Genomic DNA, 16,834 nt, shown 5'->3' with positions numbered 1-16,834 from the left:
AGGTAAATTAAAAGGGTTTTGTTTGACCACTGAGCAGAGTGAGGATTATAAAGCTCTGAAAACAACCCTGCTAATGAACACTGATGATGAGCTTTTAATGCATATGTATAAGTCTTTCCAAGCCCTCTCAGTCGGTCCCTCAGTGTTCATGTTAATGAAGCTCTTGTACTGTACTGCTCTCTATGATTCCTAAAGAACATTAGCTCCTTATAAACACATAATGGTTTTGTCCTCTGGTCAGTCAATAAACTCCCATTTATTGAGCATCAGTGGGAGCTTCCTGTAGGTTTTTATTTCATTGAGAAGACGGGGCTGAACGTACCTGATAGACGTGGTAGGCATTGGCGGCTCTGCCCTGGAGGAAGACAGAGGGGATCCACACGTTGATGAGAGCACGATGAGCCCTGAGTGACACCAACAGAGGCATCGCTGTCATTATGGCCTTCATTACCATCACTAGCAGCATCAACACACTGGCCGACAGCGGGACAACTTCTCTACAGTTTATAGATGGGAGTTTTTAATCTAGAAATCTAGACGGCAACTTTAAGCCTTAATTTAGGATGTTTAAAGGGAGGTTCTGCTAAGCAGTAAATATGTTAGCTGCAGTAAATAAATCTGTAAAAGTGTTCTATTTGGACCTGAAAATCACTCCAGTCCACAGAACATCACAGCTTTACTGAATATTATTTTATCACATTTAAAATTGCTTTCCTTTATTAACACAGTAGCATGAAGGACGACGTGCGCCCCTAATCATCTTCCTGAGTGAAACATATATAACTCACAACATGTATAACTCAGTAAAAAAATACTCAAATAAATTGATATTTGTTTGGTTTTCCTGTCATTTTACTTTTTTGGTCAAATCCTTTATAGGTTCTCTTCTCGGCATGTTTTTTTCCATAGTGGTGCCCTGCCTTCTTCTTCCATTTCTGTTCTAGATAATCATCAGTTTTTTTAGTTAAACTGACAAAAGTTTAAAGGTTTTTCACAGGTTTCACTTAAACGGACACTGGAGTTTAAGAAAAGTTAGAAGTCTGCTTCAGTACTGAATATTCAGCTTCAGGATCCAGAAACCAACTAAGCTGGACTTGAACTCAATGATGACACCAACACAGCAGATATTATGTTAGCTCCTGAGAACCTTTTTACAGAACATCATTTTAACAGTCCAGAACAGTATCTTGAAGAAAAAATATATATATATAACTTAACTGACATTGAAGTGTTGAGAAACGATAAGAGAAAGACAAAATAAAAAAAGAGTAAAAAGTAAAACAATCCTTACGTCTCAAAGTCGGACAAACTTGGATCATCTGAAGTCTGGCTTAAATCTCCTGGAACCTGAAAAAATGAAGGAGACTGACCATCAGAAACAAAAATCACACATTCCTGATTCAAACCAGGCTACTTTCCTACTTAACAACACTGTCAGATCAGGGTGTGTGCAACAAATGTTCTGTTAAGACCAGCAATCCCCGTAGTGTTCATTGGTTAAATAAGAGATACAAGAGGCATACCTCATCCATCTTAAAGGTATAGTAGAGGATGTTCTTTTTCCGGGTGGATCATCAAAATAAGTGGTCCTCCTAATTGTAAATAATTCTGGTGATTTGCGTAAGGCCGTCCTACGTGCTTGAAAAATTGCAAATCTTCTTTTGGAAAGTAAGCTTGTAAGAGTGCTTTTAAACAGAGCGTGCACGAGGAGAAATGGGCTATTGCATGCTCTTGCACGTGTTTAATAGGCGTTCCCTCTCGGTAGGAGGTATACAGTAAAGTTGTGCTTGTGCATTTTTTTTTTAAAGTGGAGAGGGCGGGTCATTACAAAAATTTGCGAAAATCCTCCATTAACATTTCAATGCATTAGGAGGTGCTAGTTTTAATTTTGACTAAAAATAACATCAAACCATAAATATTTTAACCATCATTACATGATTTATATGCAACACAAAAATACCAGAGAAACACACAATGAGTCTACCAAGTTTTTACTCTTTTCAAACATCAATATTGCCCCTCTAGGTTTAAACAAAATGGACTTCGAGGAATAGTTTTAATGCACTGTACTTTTAATTCTTACTTGAATATTATTAAAAAGTATTGCTACTCTAGTGTAGTAAAATCTGCGGCACCTGTAACTTTTGTAAGTTTTAATGAATGACAAAATAAGCTAAAGAGAAACACAGTTACTATTAACATCAGACATCTCCTTTGAAAAGAAACTATTAACTACTATATAAGTTATTTTCCATCTGCTGAAGGTGGTCAAGTGAATCTTTAGTAACCAGTTGGTATTGTACCTGTTCTAACAAATATACTTTACGAAGCAAACATCACCCAAGCCTTAATCCAGTAGCTTTAATGCCAAGTTTGTTAAGCTTGCATTTTTCTACGACATCAGCAGTACTACGTGTGTTTCTGCACATGGACGTGATAAGAACTCGCCAGTAACGCCATTATCTAATTTGCTAGCTGTGTGTTTTGCATTGCAAATATGTTCAATAAAGCCTATTTCCACTTTATTGAACATTAAGGGTAGTGTTACATGGATGTAAGACAATTATTACCTATAAAACCATAATTTAGTGAATTTATAAGACAACGCAAAAAACCCTGACAATATCAGGCTTTGATGAAACAATCTAATAAAGTATGCTTGAAGCATTGGCCTGTAAATCAAAGTAGAGAAATAAACCACTTGTATTTTCTTTTCTGCTCTGTTTTCGATCTCCTGTCAAGTATTTCAGATTGCCCTCTATAATAATGTTGCTTTATAAATAAACTTTATTTTAATTCTCTGTCTCCCTGTCAGCTTCTGAGCTGTCCCAAACAGGCTGTCTGCAGCTATGCTAACACACTATGACCAACCCCCCTACAGCCTGGTCGCCTGCCACCAGACTTCCCTCTAAGACTTGCACACAAACACCTGAAGCTACAGGATGGATAGATGTGGAAACAGAGAAATCTGGGAAGAGAGCAGACAAAGCCTGATCAACTGCCTCCATTTTCTTAGAAGTTAAAAGCCCAGAGCTAACAGGAGCCAGAGATGGACACCAAAATAAGAGTGAGAGGTCCAGCAGAGCAGGGCTGAAGCGAAAGGATAAGAGGCCTTATCTCCAGCCTGCGGCTCTTCACTGCAGCTGCCACGACTCACACTGTGGTCAGAGTGGATGCTTGGCTTTCAGGAGGCATATCCAGCCTGTTTCTCAAGCAGAGGATGGTCTCCTTTCTGTTTTTACTGCAGTAAATAACATTGAGAAGACTGAGAAAAAGTTATGTTCTTTAAACACCAATATAAGATTCTGAACCACCATCTCTAGCCTTTCATATTAATGTCAAACTAAGCTAACTGTCATGGTTTGGGTTCTGTTTAAGTTTTCTTTTTATTGTATTGAGTTCTTATGCATTTCTTGATTGCCATCTGTTGCCCTCTTGTGTCACTCTCCGCATAGCTCACTTCTAGATTCATCTATCCACACCTGTTCCTTGTCTGCCTACCGTTGTTTCCGTCTCCCATACTCCTTCTATTCAGTTGCTCTTTACTGGTTCCTCGTCATTTCTTTCCCCTAAATGTGTGTTTTCCTTGGATTTCAGTATTTTGTTTGTCGACTTTTGTTTCTGTTGCCCTTTGCAACTATATTAAATCTTCAAGAATCCACCTCAGCTTCCGTCTCTGCATTTGGGTCCTCTAAAAACCTCCACACAACCTGGCCCTAACACGCTTTCATACAAGGTAAAGACCCCACCAGTTAGCATGTTTTATCTTCAGTTTGCAGCTCCATGACTTTAAGCTAATGTATGTATTTCATGCAAACTCTAACCAGTTTACATGCATACAGCTTTCCTGTCTACATCTGTACCCTTTAGAGCTTCTGGGATGACACTGGTCTTTATCTGTCCCAAAAAGACAGTGTTTGTTGGACAAAACCAGACCACTTTGTGACTGACCAACTGCAGTGTTTTTTTCAGAAGCAGTACTGTAAATACATTAATGTAAGCTGTGAGGAGATCAGAGTTGTTTTGATTTGGCTGCTTAACTTAATCAGTCTCTTTCCGATTCGTGTGTCATAAACGTTCATATCAACAGAGGCCAGAATTCTGCCAAAAGTCCACACATTTAACAAATACTCAAATAAGCAGTTTTATAAAAAAAAAAAAAAAAAAAAAATCATGCATGTAAACTACCCTCCATGCACATTTTGAATGTTTTATGAGTGCAAATTTAAAACTATGAGGCCCCAAATATATCACAACCTTTTCTGCACTTGTGGTTTGCTTTTTATGCGCCTACAGATTCTTTTACATTTATGTGTGGACCTGTTTCTGCTTGCTGATGTCAACTTTTGTCACTTTTTAAGGCGTTTAACACTGGACCAAATAGCTTGTCTGCAATTGGCTACTTTTTAGGAAATCCCACCTCTAGAAGCTGTAATCTTCTTACTATTAGCAAAACAACTTCTCTTCAAGAGTTAGAAGTTTGTAATCAGAGTCTCCATTAATATAACTTTGTCTGGATGAACACTGGATTCTTATTGACTGTAGGGTTATAAAAGGTTATAGGTTATCTACAAAAAAGGTTCAGTTCAAATAGACCAATAGTTTTGGCTAGCTCAAACGCTAGTTAGAAACAGGGACACACTGGCTGTTTCTCAATATGTGTACTTGTGCGTTCTCGTGTGCTTGTGAAACATCATTAGCGTCAGCCCTAGTACTGTTCCAATTCACAAGAACACAAAACCGAGAACAGACAAAGTCCCCTGATGTTGTTCTCAACCCCCCAAGTACGCATCAGAGCAGACTTGTCCGTTCTCAAGATTGACAGCTGTCCCAGCATGCACTGCAGCAGCAGCAGCTTTCAGTGGAGCGCTCATTGAGCTCAGAGTATAAAGGTAAAAGTTCTCTTTTCTGTTGCTGTAGTTCAATAAAAGTACGTTTTTAGAACGTTTGAGGCGAGAACATTATACTTTCATTATATGGCCCATTTACTAATTTAGTGCGTAATATAAAAAAAAGTTCTGATGTTGAGAGGACCGTGGCAACCACCGGACCCCCAAGGCTAACCTTAGCCCGTCTGCAGCAGCCCTCTCTTTGGCATAGCAGTATGTGAAGCACCGCTGGCTCTGATGGGGAGTTTTTTGTTTTGTGTAGCACATTGTTCATTTGATTTATGTTTATCTATGTTAATTATTATTCCTCCACTAAATGAAAAAGTAAGAATTTATTATTATCTAGAGAATATTAATAACAGGAGGTGAAATGCAGCTCCAGACAAGCCGAGCATGTGGTGACATCACGAGAACGCTTCTGTTCCAATTTAACCATATTTACGCTGCGTGCTCCCGTTTTCCCCAAGTCCATTCTTTCCTAGTGTTCCTGTCAAGAACACACTTGTCAAGGACACAAGTCCGTACTCACGTTTTTATGAATAGAGAAACAGCCAGTAAACTGTTTTATAACGCTGGTTATCGTTGCAATGCGTCACAACTTAAGAGGCAGGATTTCCTAAAAATAGCCAATAGCAGGCGGGTTGCTTTTTCCGGTGGGAAACCCCTTCAAAATGACATAAGTTGACAAGAATGACAGTGTTGGTAAATTACTTTTAAAAAGTAACTAGTTATAGATAATAGTTACTTCTCCATAAAGGTAACAGCGTTAGTAACTCAGTTACGGCTCAGTGAAAGTCACTAGCCAAAGTAACTATGCAGTTCCTTTTTTTGTTTATAAAGGTCCAGGAATTCAGAAAAATTTGTTGGAATTATAAATTAGACTAAAGGTTCAATAATGGAATATAAGGTGTTTGTTATTAATTAGGGAATCAAATAATCAATTAATAAACATTAAAAAATTGAAAACTAACCTGCAATAATTTGGTTTGTGTGGTTTGACAGCAATATAATTATGTAAATATGATCATGCTTCTTGTTTATGATAAAAGAGAAATAAGATGTTTTAGAACTTCGGCAGCCTTCAATTGGCTATAAAATAGATATGAAGTGGAAACAAAGTTTTAAAAAAAATCCTAGCATTAGAAATCATAAATCATATAAGTAGAATCAATATAGCCTATAGCTAATAATTTACAGTAGTTAGTCGCAACACTGAGGAGCGATCAGAAATAGGCCAATACAGGAGGAGGAGGAGGGAGGCTGCGTTTGCGTAGAAATCAAACCACACGCATGCAGAGAAGGAACAAGCACTCGTGTGAGATATATGGGGCCATTTGGTATTTGAGTTTAGAAGGAACAAGCACTCGTGTGAGATATATGGGGCCATTTGGTATTTGAGTTTAGAAGGAACAAGCACTCGTGTGATATATAGGGGCCCAGTTGTACTCTATTTCTGCATATAAACACATTAAACATGGGCATAAAGAGTAGTTTATGAGCGTTTGTATGAATTAAACTTTCTGAAATGCATGCATTTGGATATGTAAGTGCTGGGCCTGACACCAGGTGAACCTCCCTTGTGCTTTGGATTTAGAATACTATTTACATTTGGACAACAAAATGCCTCCAAATATTAAAAATTAGGAGGACTTCTTCGCAACATTTTTTTTTTTTTTTTTTAGAGGTGTGGGCTTTCTGTCACACTCCATCACATGTCTTATTTTATTGATGTATTCTGAGTTTCTATCATTCTGTGATCGTTTTGCCAGTGCACTTCACAGGTGCCTGAACCTGGTGTAGCTAGCTACAGAGTGTAGCTTTAAATGAATATATGAAAATAAACACTCCGCAAAAACACAATAACTTGCCTTCATATAATTTCTTCTACAATGAAAATCATCTTTTGACAGGATAAAATATACCCGTAAATTTAAATCCTGTGACTGCAATTGCTTTCGAAGGGAGCCGTCCTACTTTATGATGACTTTCACCTGAAGAATCTGAAACTGTCAACCACATAGCAGGCAGTGATGCAAATTAAACCAAACAACTGTGAGCAGAGTGACAGAAGAGCAAGAAGGAAGGCAGGAGAAACCTGCAGCCGCATCAGATGAGGCGTCTGTGCGAGCAGCCACTCACCGGTCCTCTGAGGTCAATGAGTTCCTGTCTCATCTGGACAATAAGGTGGTCTTTGGCCATGAGGGAGCGGTACAGGCGCTCATTAAACTCTATTAACTCGCCATGCATCTCTGCCACCTACAGCACACACAAACAAGGAGAGAGAAAAAAGGCATTTAATTTCACTGTGAATGGTGATGTAAGGCAGCAAAAAGTGTATTACTTCATTTCTGAAACATTCGGATAAACAGACTAAAGAAAAAGAAAGATAGTCCAGATGAAGCATAATGGAAGCTGACAGCACTGGACAGATTCTGGGAACCTTGCAAACAGAGACGGCTTGAAACGAGTGAAGGTGTGAAACTAGTGCATTTCTCATGAAGCCAGAATTTTTCCAGTCGGGTATTCTATTTTCATTAGCTCTAACTAACCTCGACGTGCCGTTACTCACATCTGTGTGTGTGTGCTTCAGGCAAATTACAGCAGAGCGATTCATCTTCTGCATGTGTGTTTCTTCCTCCTCTGTCTGGTTAACTGGCTTGGACAGGGAGGACGGGTCTCTGTCTGGGGACTGATAGCTGTGACACATACTGTGCTGCATGGAGAATACCAGCTGTAACAGCCGCTTTGGGCGACTGACAGGTGACCTGGATCAGTGCTGCTGTTACCAACGGCAACAATCATACCTCCAGTAAGTGGGTCTGCATGTTCTTTTATGAATGTGAAATATAAGGTGCCATAAAAGGAAATTTAAGGATGTTTGGTACAGATCTTTTCCCATCATTTTCTGAAAAGAAGCGTTTCGGCACTGACTGCCTGGTTCTGACAGGGGGGGCTTTTAACTTATTTAGGCATGATTTTTGCATGACATCTTAGCAAAAAGTAATGTATCTTTTTCTTTATTTGCATTGAATTAAGTCTTTCTTAAATAGAAGTTTTGCATATTTAAAGACAAATCATTTTTTCTAATTATTCTCTCAACAACAGCTTCAGCCCCGATTCTAATCCTTGAATCAGCTCTGATCTAAGCCATCCATTGTATCTTTAGCTGGTGTTGTCCTGCTGGAAGGTGGACCTCCGCCTCAGCAGGGTCTTTGAACTGGAAATATCTCCATCCATCTTCTATTTAACCCTGCCCCTGCTAAAAAGAGCTTAATGCTAACACATTCATGTGCAACCATTGGGTTTATGTGTTTAGGGTGATGTGCAGTTAAGGGTACGACTTCACATGTTTTGCATGTAGGCCAAAATATTGCAGTCTTGTCTTAGCAATGCATCTTCTTCCACTTCTTTTTTTTGGGGGGGGTTCTTTACAATGTGAAGTGTAAAATGACTACCTTCATTGTTACTTTTCTTTGTGGCACCTTATCACTAACAGCTTTGGATGTCTACAGTTCCTTCAAGAGTCAGCATGGTCCTATTGGCTGCTTCTCTGACTAAAGCTCTCCTTGTCCAGCCTGTCAGTCATGATGGATGTCAACGTCTTGGTAGGTCTGCAGATGGTCAATACTTTCTCTTTGTTCAAATGATGGACGTCATAAAACTTAAGGATGGATTTTAGAACCTAAACCTGCATTAAACTGAACTAGAACTTGTCTGCTGAATTGAAAGGGCTTCATGGTGGTAATAAACGTGTGAGTCCAGAACCAAAACTGCTGCAGTTAGACCCAGATAAAACAGTTTGACTCTATAAATGCAAATGCAAGCCACACTTTTCAGATCTACATTTGAAATGAAGGGGGAAAAGATGAAACATTTAACACTTGGTTTTGTGATCTTCTGCCTTGTACTGGCCTTTAAGACAAAAAAAAGATGAACTTTTATGTAAATGTGGAGAAAAAAAAAAGCTTTAGTGGTATGATGACTTTCACAATCCTCTAAACAAAACTTTAAATGCACTGGTCTAAATGTTTGGACATGTTCAGACTCCCTGCTCTGTCAAAGTGTGATGCCATCTACAGGTGATACCGCACAGCTTCATGAAGAAAATTATTTTAGTTGCCATGGCAACAACATCACAAATAGACAGAAGTAGCTGCTGTACCGTACATTTGTTCTTCTTCTGGGACAAATAATAACAAATCTTTTTCATTTTCTGAGTTTCTAATCAGAAAAGATGAACAAAGAAGCGCTTTGATCAGAGTGTGAGGATACAACTAAACTAAACATCAATCAGGAGCTTCTGCGCAAGGTGTGTAACATCTGTATTCAAGCTCCTCTTTATGGGAGTAAAGCCATTTAAAGTATTTGTAACTGTATAATGACAATAAAAGATATTTCCATTTTAATTCTGGTGCAAATCAACCCCATGTTAGATCTTAATCATGAATATTTTCATCTTAAATTCTACAACAGAAATAAAAGAGTCTTTACACACAGCAATAAATGAGCATTTTAATAATATTCTAAATCTCTGAATATGCTTATAGCCAAGGAGCACACAGAATGTGAACCTGATAAACAAAAATCAATAACTTTTATATTAATATAAAACTAAAGCATTTTTTAGGACTAGAATGAAGAGACACTAATTTCTGTCCAGTTTTGATGGATATTTTCTATCTTTCAAAATATATATTTTTTCCATTAGACTATGATTGATTGACAAACATGAATATCAAATCATTATAATTGACTAGACAGATAAAGCTGACTAAAATTGTAATACATTTACTATTTTCATAATGAAAATATATGATTTCATTTGATTATTTATTATAAGAAACTGATTTAATGTATTTTCTGTCCCTAAGTGAAACACTGTGGGCCCAGAAGCAAGCTTTTAACAAATTTGCAGTAAATTATCATCATAATACCTGGGACATGCACTATAAGTAAAATATTTATCTAGTTTATCTGCATAAATAAATTTTAATTTAGGGCTAACTAGTCTTTTAAACAAAGATAGAACTGTAGAGTTTCTATCAGCATCCTGATACATAAGATGGGGTGCAAATTTTTATATTTGTTTTGTAGGATAATCAATAATGATTTCTCGATACCAATAAATGATCGGGACATCCCTATCATCTATGCAAGTTGGACAATTTGAGGAGCTTCAAATTTTTTGAAGGAAGTAGGTCAGCTAAATGTGATTTGGATAAAAGTGATGAGACAAAAGGGAAAAGTGTTAATGTTCTTTTCATGATCACAAATTTCCATTAAAACAACAAGTCGGCCCACAATAGGACCTGGTAGTACTTACAAAATCAGATTATGAGAACCTTAAATTATTTTTTTAATGGAAAAAAGCAAATATTATGTAATATTCATAATATATGATAAACAAAAAAAATTATTAAAAAAAAACTTTCATCTCTATCACTGCCTTTCTCCATCTCTTTGCTAATGTGTGATCAAAATGCTCTTTTTGAAAAGCATTCCTTTTATGATGCCATAAGGGGAAATAAGCAGTCCAGAGCAGTCTGTAGCAGCCCATTGGTCAACCTCCAGCCTTCATCTAGGTCAGGTGCTGCTAGGTCAGAAGGCTGGGGGCATGGAGAGCCATAACAGCTCATCCAGAGAAGGGCTGAATAAGGAGATTTTTGGTAAACGCCGTCTGCCTAATCTGAGAGGAATTTTCCAGCAAAAACATGCTCTGAGGGCTTTATCGTTAATATTTTTATTTTCAAATGGAGCATAATATGGGACCTTTAAAAGGTCAGATTGAAAATAAGCAAGCAAAGTACAAATCAGTGTTTTGCTTATTTCCTCTTAGGGGATAGTGGATATTGAAAGTGGGAATCATAGGTCTCTTATTTAGAATGGTACGGCCTTTACATATCTGTTTATGTGGAGCTTTCAATGATATGATGTTGATAACCATGTGTTCATCCTCAGCCTCTAACAGTATAAGCTCTATAGATGGTATGATGTAATAATCACAAGAGGTTTATAGCTCTTGTGGTTATTTTAGAAGCCAAAAGTTTTGTTATCCACAGTATGAAGGTGCAAGCTAATAAAAAATAGCTCTGGTTGAAGCTCAACTGGGGAACAGGTGGGCTTAGTTGATCCCTTGGTTCTTAAAAAAAATAAAATAAAATAGGTACAACAAAGTACCTAAAGACATAAAACTGTCAGAAACACTGAGACGTTACAAATCTCTGGCTCAGACAGACCTCCGAAAGCAATAAAACAAAGCTAAAAGGGATCTCTAAACATAGAAAACAAGCAGATTTTAACTGAAGACAGCGAACTAAAACCACTCATCGTCAATGTTTGCTGAAAGACAGCAGGATGAAGATGTCAAACAGTGTCCCGAGTAATAAGCCAAAGGACACACAAACATTCAGAGCTAAAGGAAGGGAGCATCTGAGGAGCCAACAAACACGACAGCTTGTCAATTTCTACTTAGAGAAAGGACAGGAGGACACGTCTCCATGCCAGCCATTCATCACCTTTATTCATTCAACCGCCACTGCTGCGAAATGGAACATTATATAAGACCGAATTAATTTTAGGTGTGAAGAAACCCAATTAATTCTAAGTGAGAGCAAGCTAATAGGATTGTGTATGTGTGTACAGTATTGTGTATGTGAATGTGGACTTCACGCCAACCAAAGGTTGCTCTACATTAGGAGATCCATGGTGGCAACGTGTTCGTCTTATAAATTTGATTTAACAGGCAAGGTCATCTTAGGATGCCGTCTCCTGCTCATTTACTCATGTCTGGGCCTTAGCGTGACCTGGCTATTATGTCATTATCCAGCTAACCTTCCTCTGGACAAGACCACCCAAAGCCCCCACTCATGTTTCAATCAGTCTCAGGAATTCAGCAGAACAAAAGCTAATTGTTACCAGTCAACGGATAAGAGATAATGGCAAAACACTGAGTTATTTTGGTGGCGTAAAAAACATATTGCTGAATTAATCCAAATATTGCAAAAACAAAAGGATGAAAACTAACACTGAACATCTCTTTATTAATCTCACACTGGAGAAATTCCCTCTCGGCATGTAACCCATCCTCTTGGGGAGCAGTGGGCTGCCATTGTGCCCACGGAGCCGTGTGGGGTTAAGGGTTTTGCTCAGAGACCCAGAGTGGCAGACCGTGGGAGTGGGGCTTGGGCTTAGAACTTCTGGATTCTAAGCAAGTGCCCTAACCACTAGGCCACCACTCCCCCATGTGGGATTTTATGACACAGCAACATCTAACGCTGAAAGTGCGGCCAAAATTTGCATTCAGGTGCCATTTTCCACCATCCTAAACACACCATGCCAGATGATTCTGGTAGTGGCAGAATCATGTTGGGAGGCTTTCCTTCAGAAAGAGTTTGGAAACTAAAATAAATCCTAACCCAGTTAAAAACTGCAGGATTACAATCATAGAAATACAATCTGAGCTACAATTAAGCTAAAAATGGTGAAGTCAAAGTCCAGGCCTAAATTCAACTTTGAATTTGAGGAAAGATTTTAAAGTGCTGCTGTTTACAGGCATCATAGGTCCAATTTGACTGAGTTTGAACTACAGTGAGGTATTTAATTTGAACACCCTGCTATTTTGTAAGTTCTCCCACTTAGAAATCATGGGGGGGTCTGAAGTTGTCAACGTAGGTGCATGTCCACTATGAGAGACATAACCCCCCCTCAAAAAAAAAAAAAAATCAGGATTCACAATGTGTTTTTTTAACTATTCATTTGTATGATACAGCTGCAAAAATTATTTGAACACCTGCTTATCAGCTGGCATTCTGACCCTCAAAGACCTGTTAGTGTGCCTTCAAAATATCCACCTCCATTTATTCTCCATTCATCATCCATTTAATATCCTTAATTAGATGCACCTGTTTGAAGTCATTAGCTGCATAAAGACACCTGTCCAGCTCATACAATCAGTAAGGATCCAGCTACTGACATGGCCAAGACCAAAGAGGTGTCCAAAGACACTAGAGACAAAATTGTACACCTCCACAAGGTGAGAAAAGGGCCACTGGGAAATTGCTAAGCAGTTTGATAAAATAAGGTCCACTGTTGGAGCAGTCGTTAGAAAATGCAATAAACTAAAAATGCCTGTCAGTCTCCCTTGGATTGTGGCTCCATGCAAGATCTCACCTCGTGGGGTCTCCGTGATCCTAAGAAAGGTGATAAACAACCCAGAACAACAAGGGAGCAGCTGGACAATGACCTGGAAAGAGCTGGGACCACCTCTCCAAGGTTACTGTTGGTAACCTAAGCATGTCGCTATGCTTAGTGTGAGGGATTGCATTGGTTTTCCTTAGATAGAAAACTTTGAATCAATTTGACTGTATGATCTGGTGAACTGTAAAGTGCCTTGAGATGACATGCACTGTGAATTGGCGCTATATAAATAAACTGTATTGAATTGAATTAATACACTCAGACGTCATGGTTTGAAAGCATGCATGGCACGGAAGATTCCCCTGCTTAAACCAGCACATGTCAAGGCTCGTCTTAGTTTTGCCAATAACCATTTGGATGATCCAGTGGAGTCATGGGAGAAAGTCATGTGGTCAGATTAGACCAAAATAGAACTTATTGGTCAGAATTTCACTAATCGTGTTTGGAGGAAGAAGAATGATGAGAACCATCCCAAGAACACCATCCCTACTTTGAAGCATGGGGGCGGTAGCATCATGGTTTGGGGGTGTTTTGTGCACACTGGACAGTGCGACTGCACTGTAATAAGGAGAGGATGACCAGGCCCATGTATTACAAGATTTTAGGGAACAACCTCCTTCCCTCAATTAGAGCATTGAAGATGGGTCGAGGCTTGGTCTTCCAACATAACAATGACCCAAAGCACACAGTCAGGATAACCAAGGAGTGGCTCTGGAAGAAGCATATCAAGGTTCTGGCAGGGCCTAGCCAGTCCCCAGACCTAAACCCAATAGAGAATCATCGGAGTGAGCTCAAACTCCATGTGTCTCAGCGAGAGCCAAGAAACCTGACTGACATAAAGAAGATCTGTGTGGAGGAGTTGGCAAAAATCCCTCCTACCGTGTGTGGAAACCTGGCGAAAAACGACAGGAAACATTTGACCTCTGGAATCCCAAACAAAGGCTACTGTACTAAATATTAACATTGATTTTCTGAGGTGTTCAACACTTATTTGCAGCTGTATCATTCAAATAAATAATTAAAAAATCATACATTGTGATTTTTTTTTTTTTAGATCATGTCTCAAATAGCAGGGTGATCAAATAGTCTATTTACTGTATATCGGTAAAGAGGAGTAGGAACAAATGTTGATTAGTGAAACTGATTGCAATAAACCCTAAAACTAGCAGCACATTTGACTGCAGTGAGAGGTGGTTCTACAACTAACTGACTCATAGGACAAAAGAACGCTACAATTTTTAGACTTTGTTAAAAAAAAATTGGCAGAGAATTAACCAGATGTTTCTATACAGTATTTCTCTGGTCTGGATATGCAATATAATGACTTTACATCAGTTGTGCTGCAGAGCAATAACTTAGTTCTGCACAGTAATCCAGATGATAATTACAGAGTTAAACAACTGTAGAAGCAGTTTGCTCAAACTGGAAAAAAATATGCACATATTAAAAAAGGCTGCAGACTGCAGAATATGTTTGTAAGTGAATTTTTATCCTGCAGCCTGTAATACCAAAACAGATTGCAGTAAAACATTATGCACCAGGTGAAGCATCATGGTGCTGCATTAGATGGAAGAAAGGATTTGCTGGAGGACTTCTGAGTGAAGATTAACAAGTTCAACACAGTGTTTTACAAGTAGCTGCATCCAATGATAATTTTTTCTAATTTTGTCAAATTAGATCCACAAACCTGGAAATCATTTCCTGGGATTTTATGTGAGTACAAACAAAAAGTTTTAGCTTAATTTAAAAGAGGGAGTAAAGTCTTTGATGTAGTTTTCCTCTGCCCCCTGAATCCATTCTTTGTAGAAACAGCTTTTACTGTAGATCCAGATTTGGGTCTTTTGATGCAGCTCTGCCTGCTTTAAAACTCTAGAGGCTGGAATAATAAACAATTGTTATTTGCTAAAGAACTCTAGCTCAGACACATTAGCGGGAGATATATTTTAAAATCTTGACTAAAAATCTAAATGAACTGCAGGACTGGACTTTAAATAGGCCATTCTGGGTCAGGATTCTGATTTGATCTAACCATGCATGGTATATCTGGCTGTTTGTCCTTCTGCAAGGTGAACTTTATTAACCTGACAACAGCCAGATGCATGTCTCGCTCCGCCTAGCTCCACTCACATACATCTGGGAACCCGCCATAGGAATTGCCTTTACTGAAGGCTGGGCCTTATCAAAACTCCTTGCATATGATTGGATAAGCCACTTGTCTGTCATCTTTATTGACGTGCTATTTCAACCACTCACACCGAAGCTAACCCGTGACGCTGTGAGAGGAGGAGCCATTTGGTAGATCAAGCTCTTGCCAAATCCGGTCGGGAGAAGGGCGAAAACATCGTTTCCACCAACAAAAGCCTTCAAAGCCATTCTCTGATGTTCTTTTAATGAAACAATATCAGATAGATTGGACAACACAGAAGAAATAGCAGCATCAATGCTAACGCTTGCTTCCTCAATGCGAGCCGCCATTGTTGTTGGAATCTCACGGTCGCTTCTCCACTCCAGGACACACCCGCCCTGCGTCCTGATTGGACAGACCATAAATTCGGTTGGGAAAATCACTTTCAATGAGGGGGTTCCCAGATGTATGTGAGTGGGGCTAGGCGGAGCGAGACATGCATCTGGCTGTTGTCAGGTTAGAACTTTATCCCCAGTCTCTAGTCTTCTGTCAGGGATTGATTGAACTAAGCTCCAGTCTTCTTCCTATCAACTCCGACCAGCCTCCCTTTCCTTACGTCCCCATAACCTAATGCCGCCACCATCCATGTTTCACTGAGGGAAAGTCTATCTAGTGTTGTACATATACACAGCACATAGGTTCTTAAATATGTCTTTTTCTACCTCTCTTCGATTACAGGTGTCCTTTGAACTTGTAAACTGGATATCACTACAGCTCATTCAGAGCCACTGGGGCCCATTTGGAAAATCATTCCCATTTAAGGTTGTTTTTTAATTGGAATGAGCAATTAATGAGAGTTCCCATTTAACTATGAATCAATTTTGTATTTTTCTAGTAGAAAAAAAAATTACTAAAATACACAGAAATCCATGGCCGTAAAAGGACGCCGTTTGGAAAAGTCATTTGTAGGCTTTCCATTGTAAAATGTTTTTCATGAATTAATGCCATCTTAAATAAATAGCGAGAATCCAGACTATCTAAGCTTATAAAAACAAACAGCTTGTAATGATGCTGCAGTAATTGGCTGAAATGTCAGATTAAAGTCATTCTAACAGAGGACTCTGGCTTCTTATTGACTTCTAATCTTCTTTGTTTTTCATCAAGTAAATATAAGGAAAGGAGGCGAGAAAACAAAGGCCAAGGTGAGTTAGTCCTTTGTACCTTGATCAAGCTCACACATTACTAATCTGATGTTTCTGCCAGATGTTGAAACTATTGTTCTGACCCAGACAAGTGAACTCAAACACCCACACACACACACACACACACACACTCGCAAAAAATGACACACTGTTTAAATTAGACCGTGGGTTTAATTGATCATTTTTCATTAATTCAATTATTGTTCAAACAAGGATTTTAATTAGGTTTCAAACAAACCTCCGGTTCACTGCTCATTCTAGACAGTGAGGAACTCATAATAAATAAGTTTAATTCATTTTTTTATCTGTTTTTTTCCTTTTATCACACTACAAAATAATAATACTGTTTATTAAATGATTGGAGAACGCTCACACTGGGTTTTAAGATTTAGAATGTCTGTCTGTGAAAAATACATTTTTTA

General features: G+C 38.6%; 1 protein-coding gene across 1 annotated transcript in view; it reads right to left on the bottom strand.

Annotated features, from left to right (window-relative positions):
- snx29 (sorting nexin 29) overlaps positions 1–16,834 on the bottom strand; it is a 190,369-nt gene that overhangs the window by 67,607 nt on the left and 105,928 nt on the right. Inside the window, exons 16-18 of the mRNA XM_015377096.1 lie at positions 7,029–7,145; positions 1,292–1,347; positions 323–404 (exon numbers count right to left, since the gene is read on the bottom strand). Of these exons, the coding sequence (XP_015232582.1) occupies positions 323–404; positions 1,292–1,347; positions 7,029–7,145 (255 nt within the window). The remainder of the gene's footprint in view (positions 1–322; positions 405–1,291; positions 1,348–7,028; positions 7,146–16,834) is intronic.

This window comes from Cyprinodon variegatus, unplaced genomic scaffold (assembly GCF_000732505.1).
Source record: "Cyprinodon variegatus isolate N-32 unplaced genomic scaffold, C_variegatus-1.0 Scaffold146, whole genome shotgun sequence".
NCBI classification, from domain to species: Eukaryota; Metazoa; Chordata; class Actinopteri; order Cyprinodontiformes; family Cyprinodontidae; genus Cyprinodon; species Cyprinodon variegatus.
Note: the sequence above shows the minus strand (reverse complement) of the source record. Positions and strands in the feature narration are given on the sequence as shown.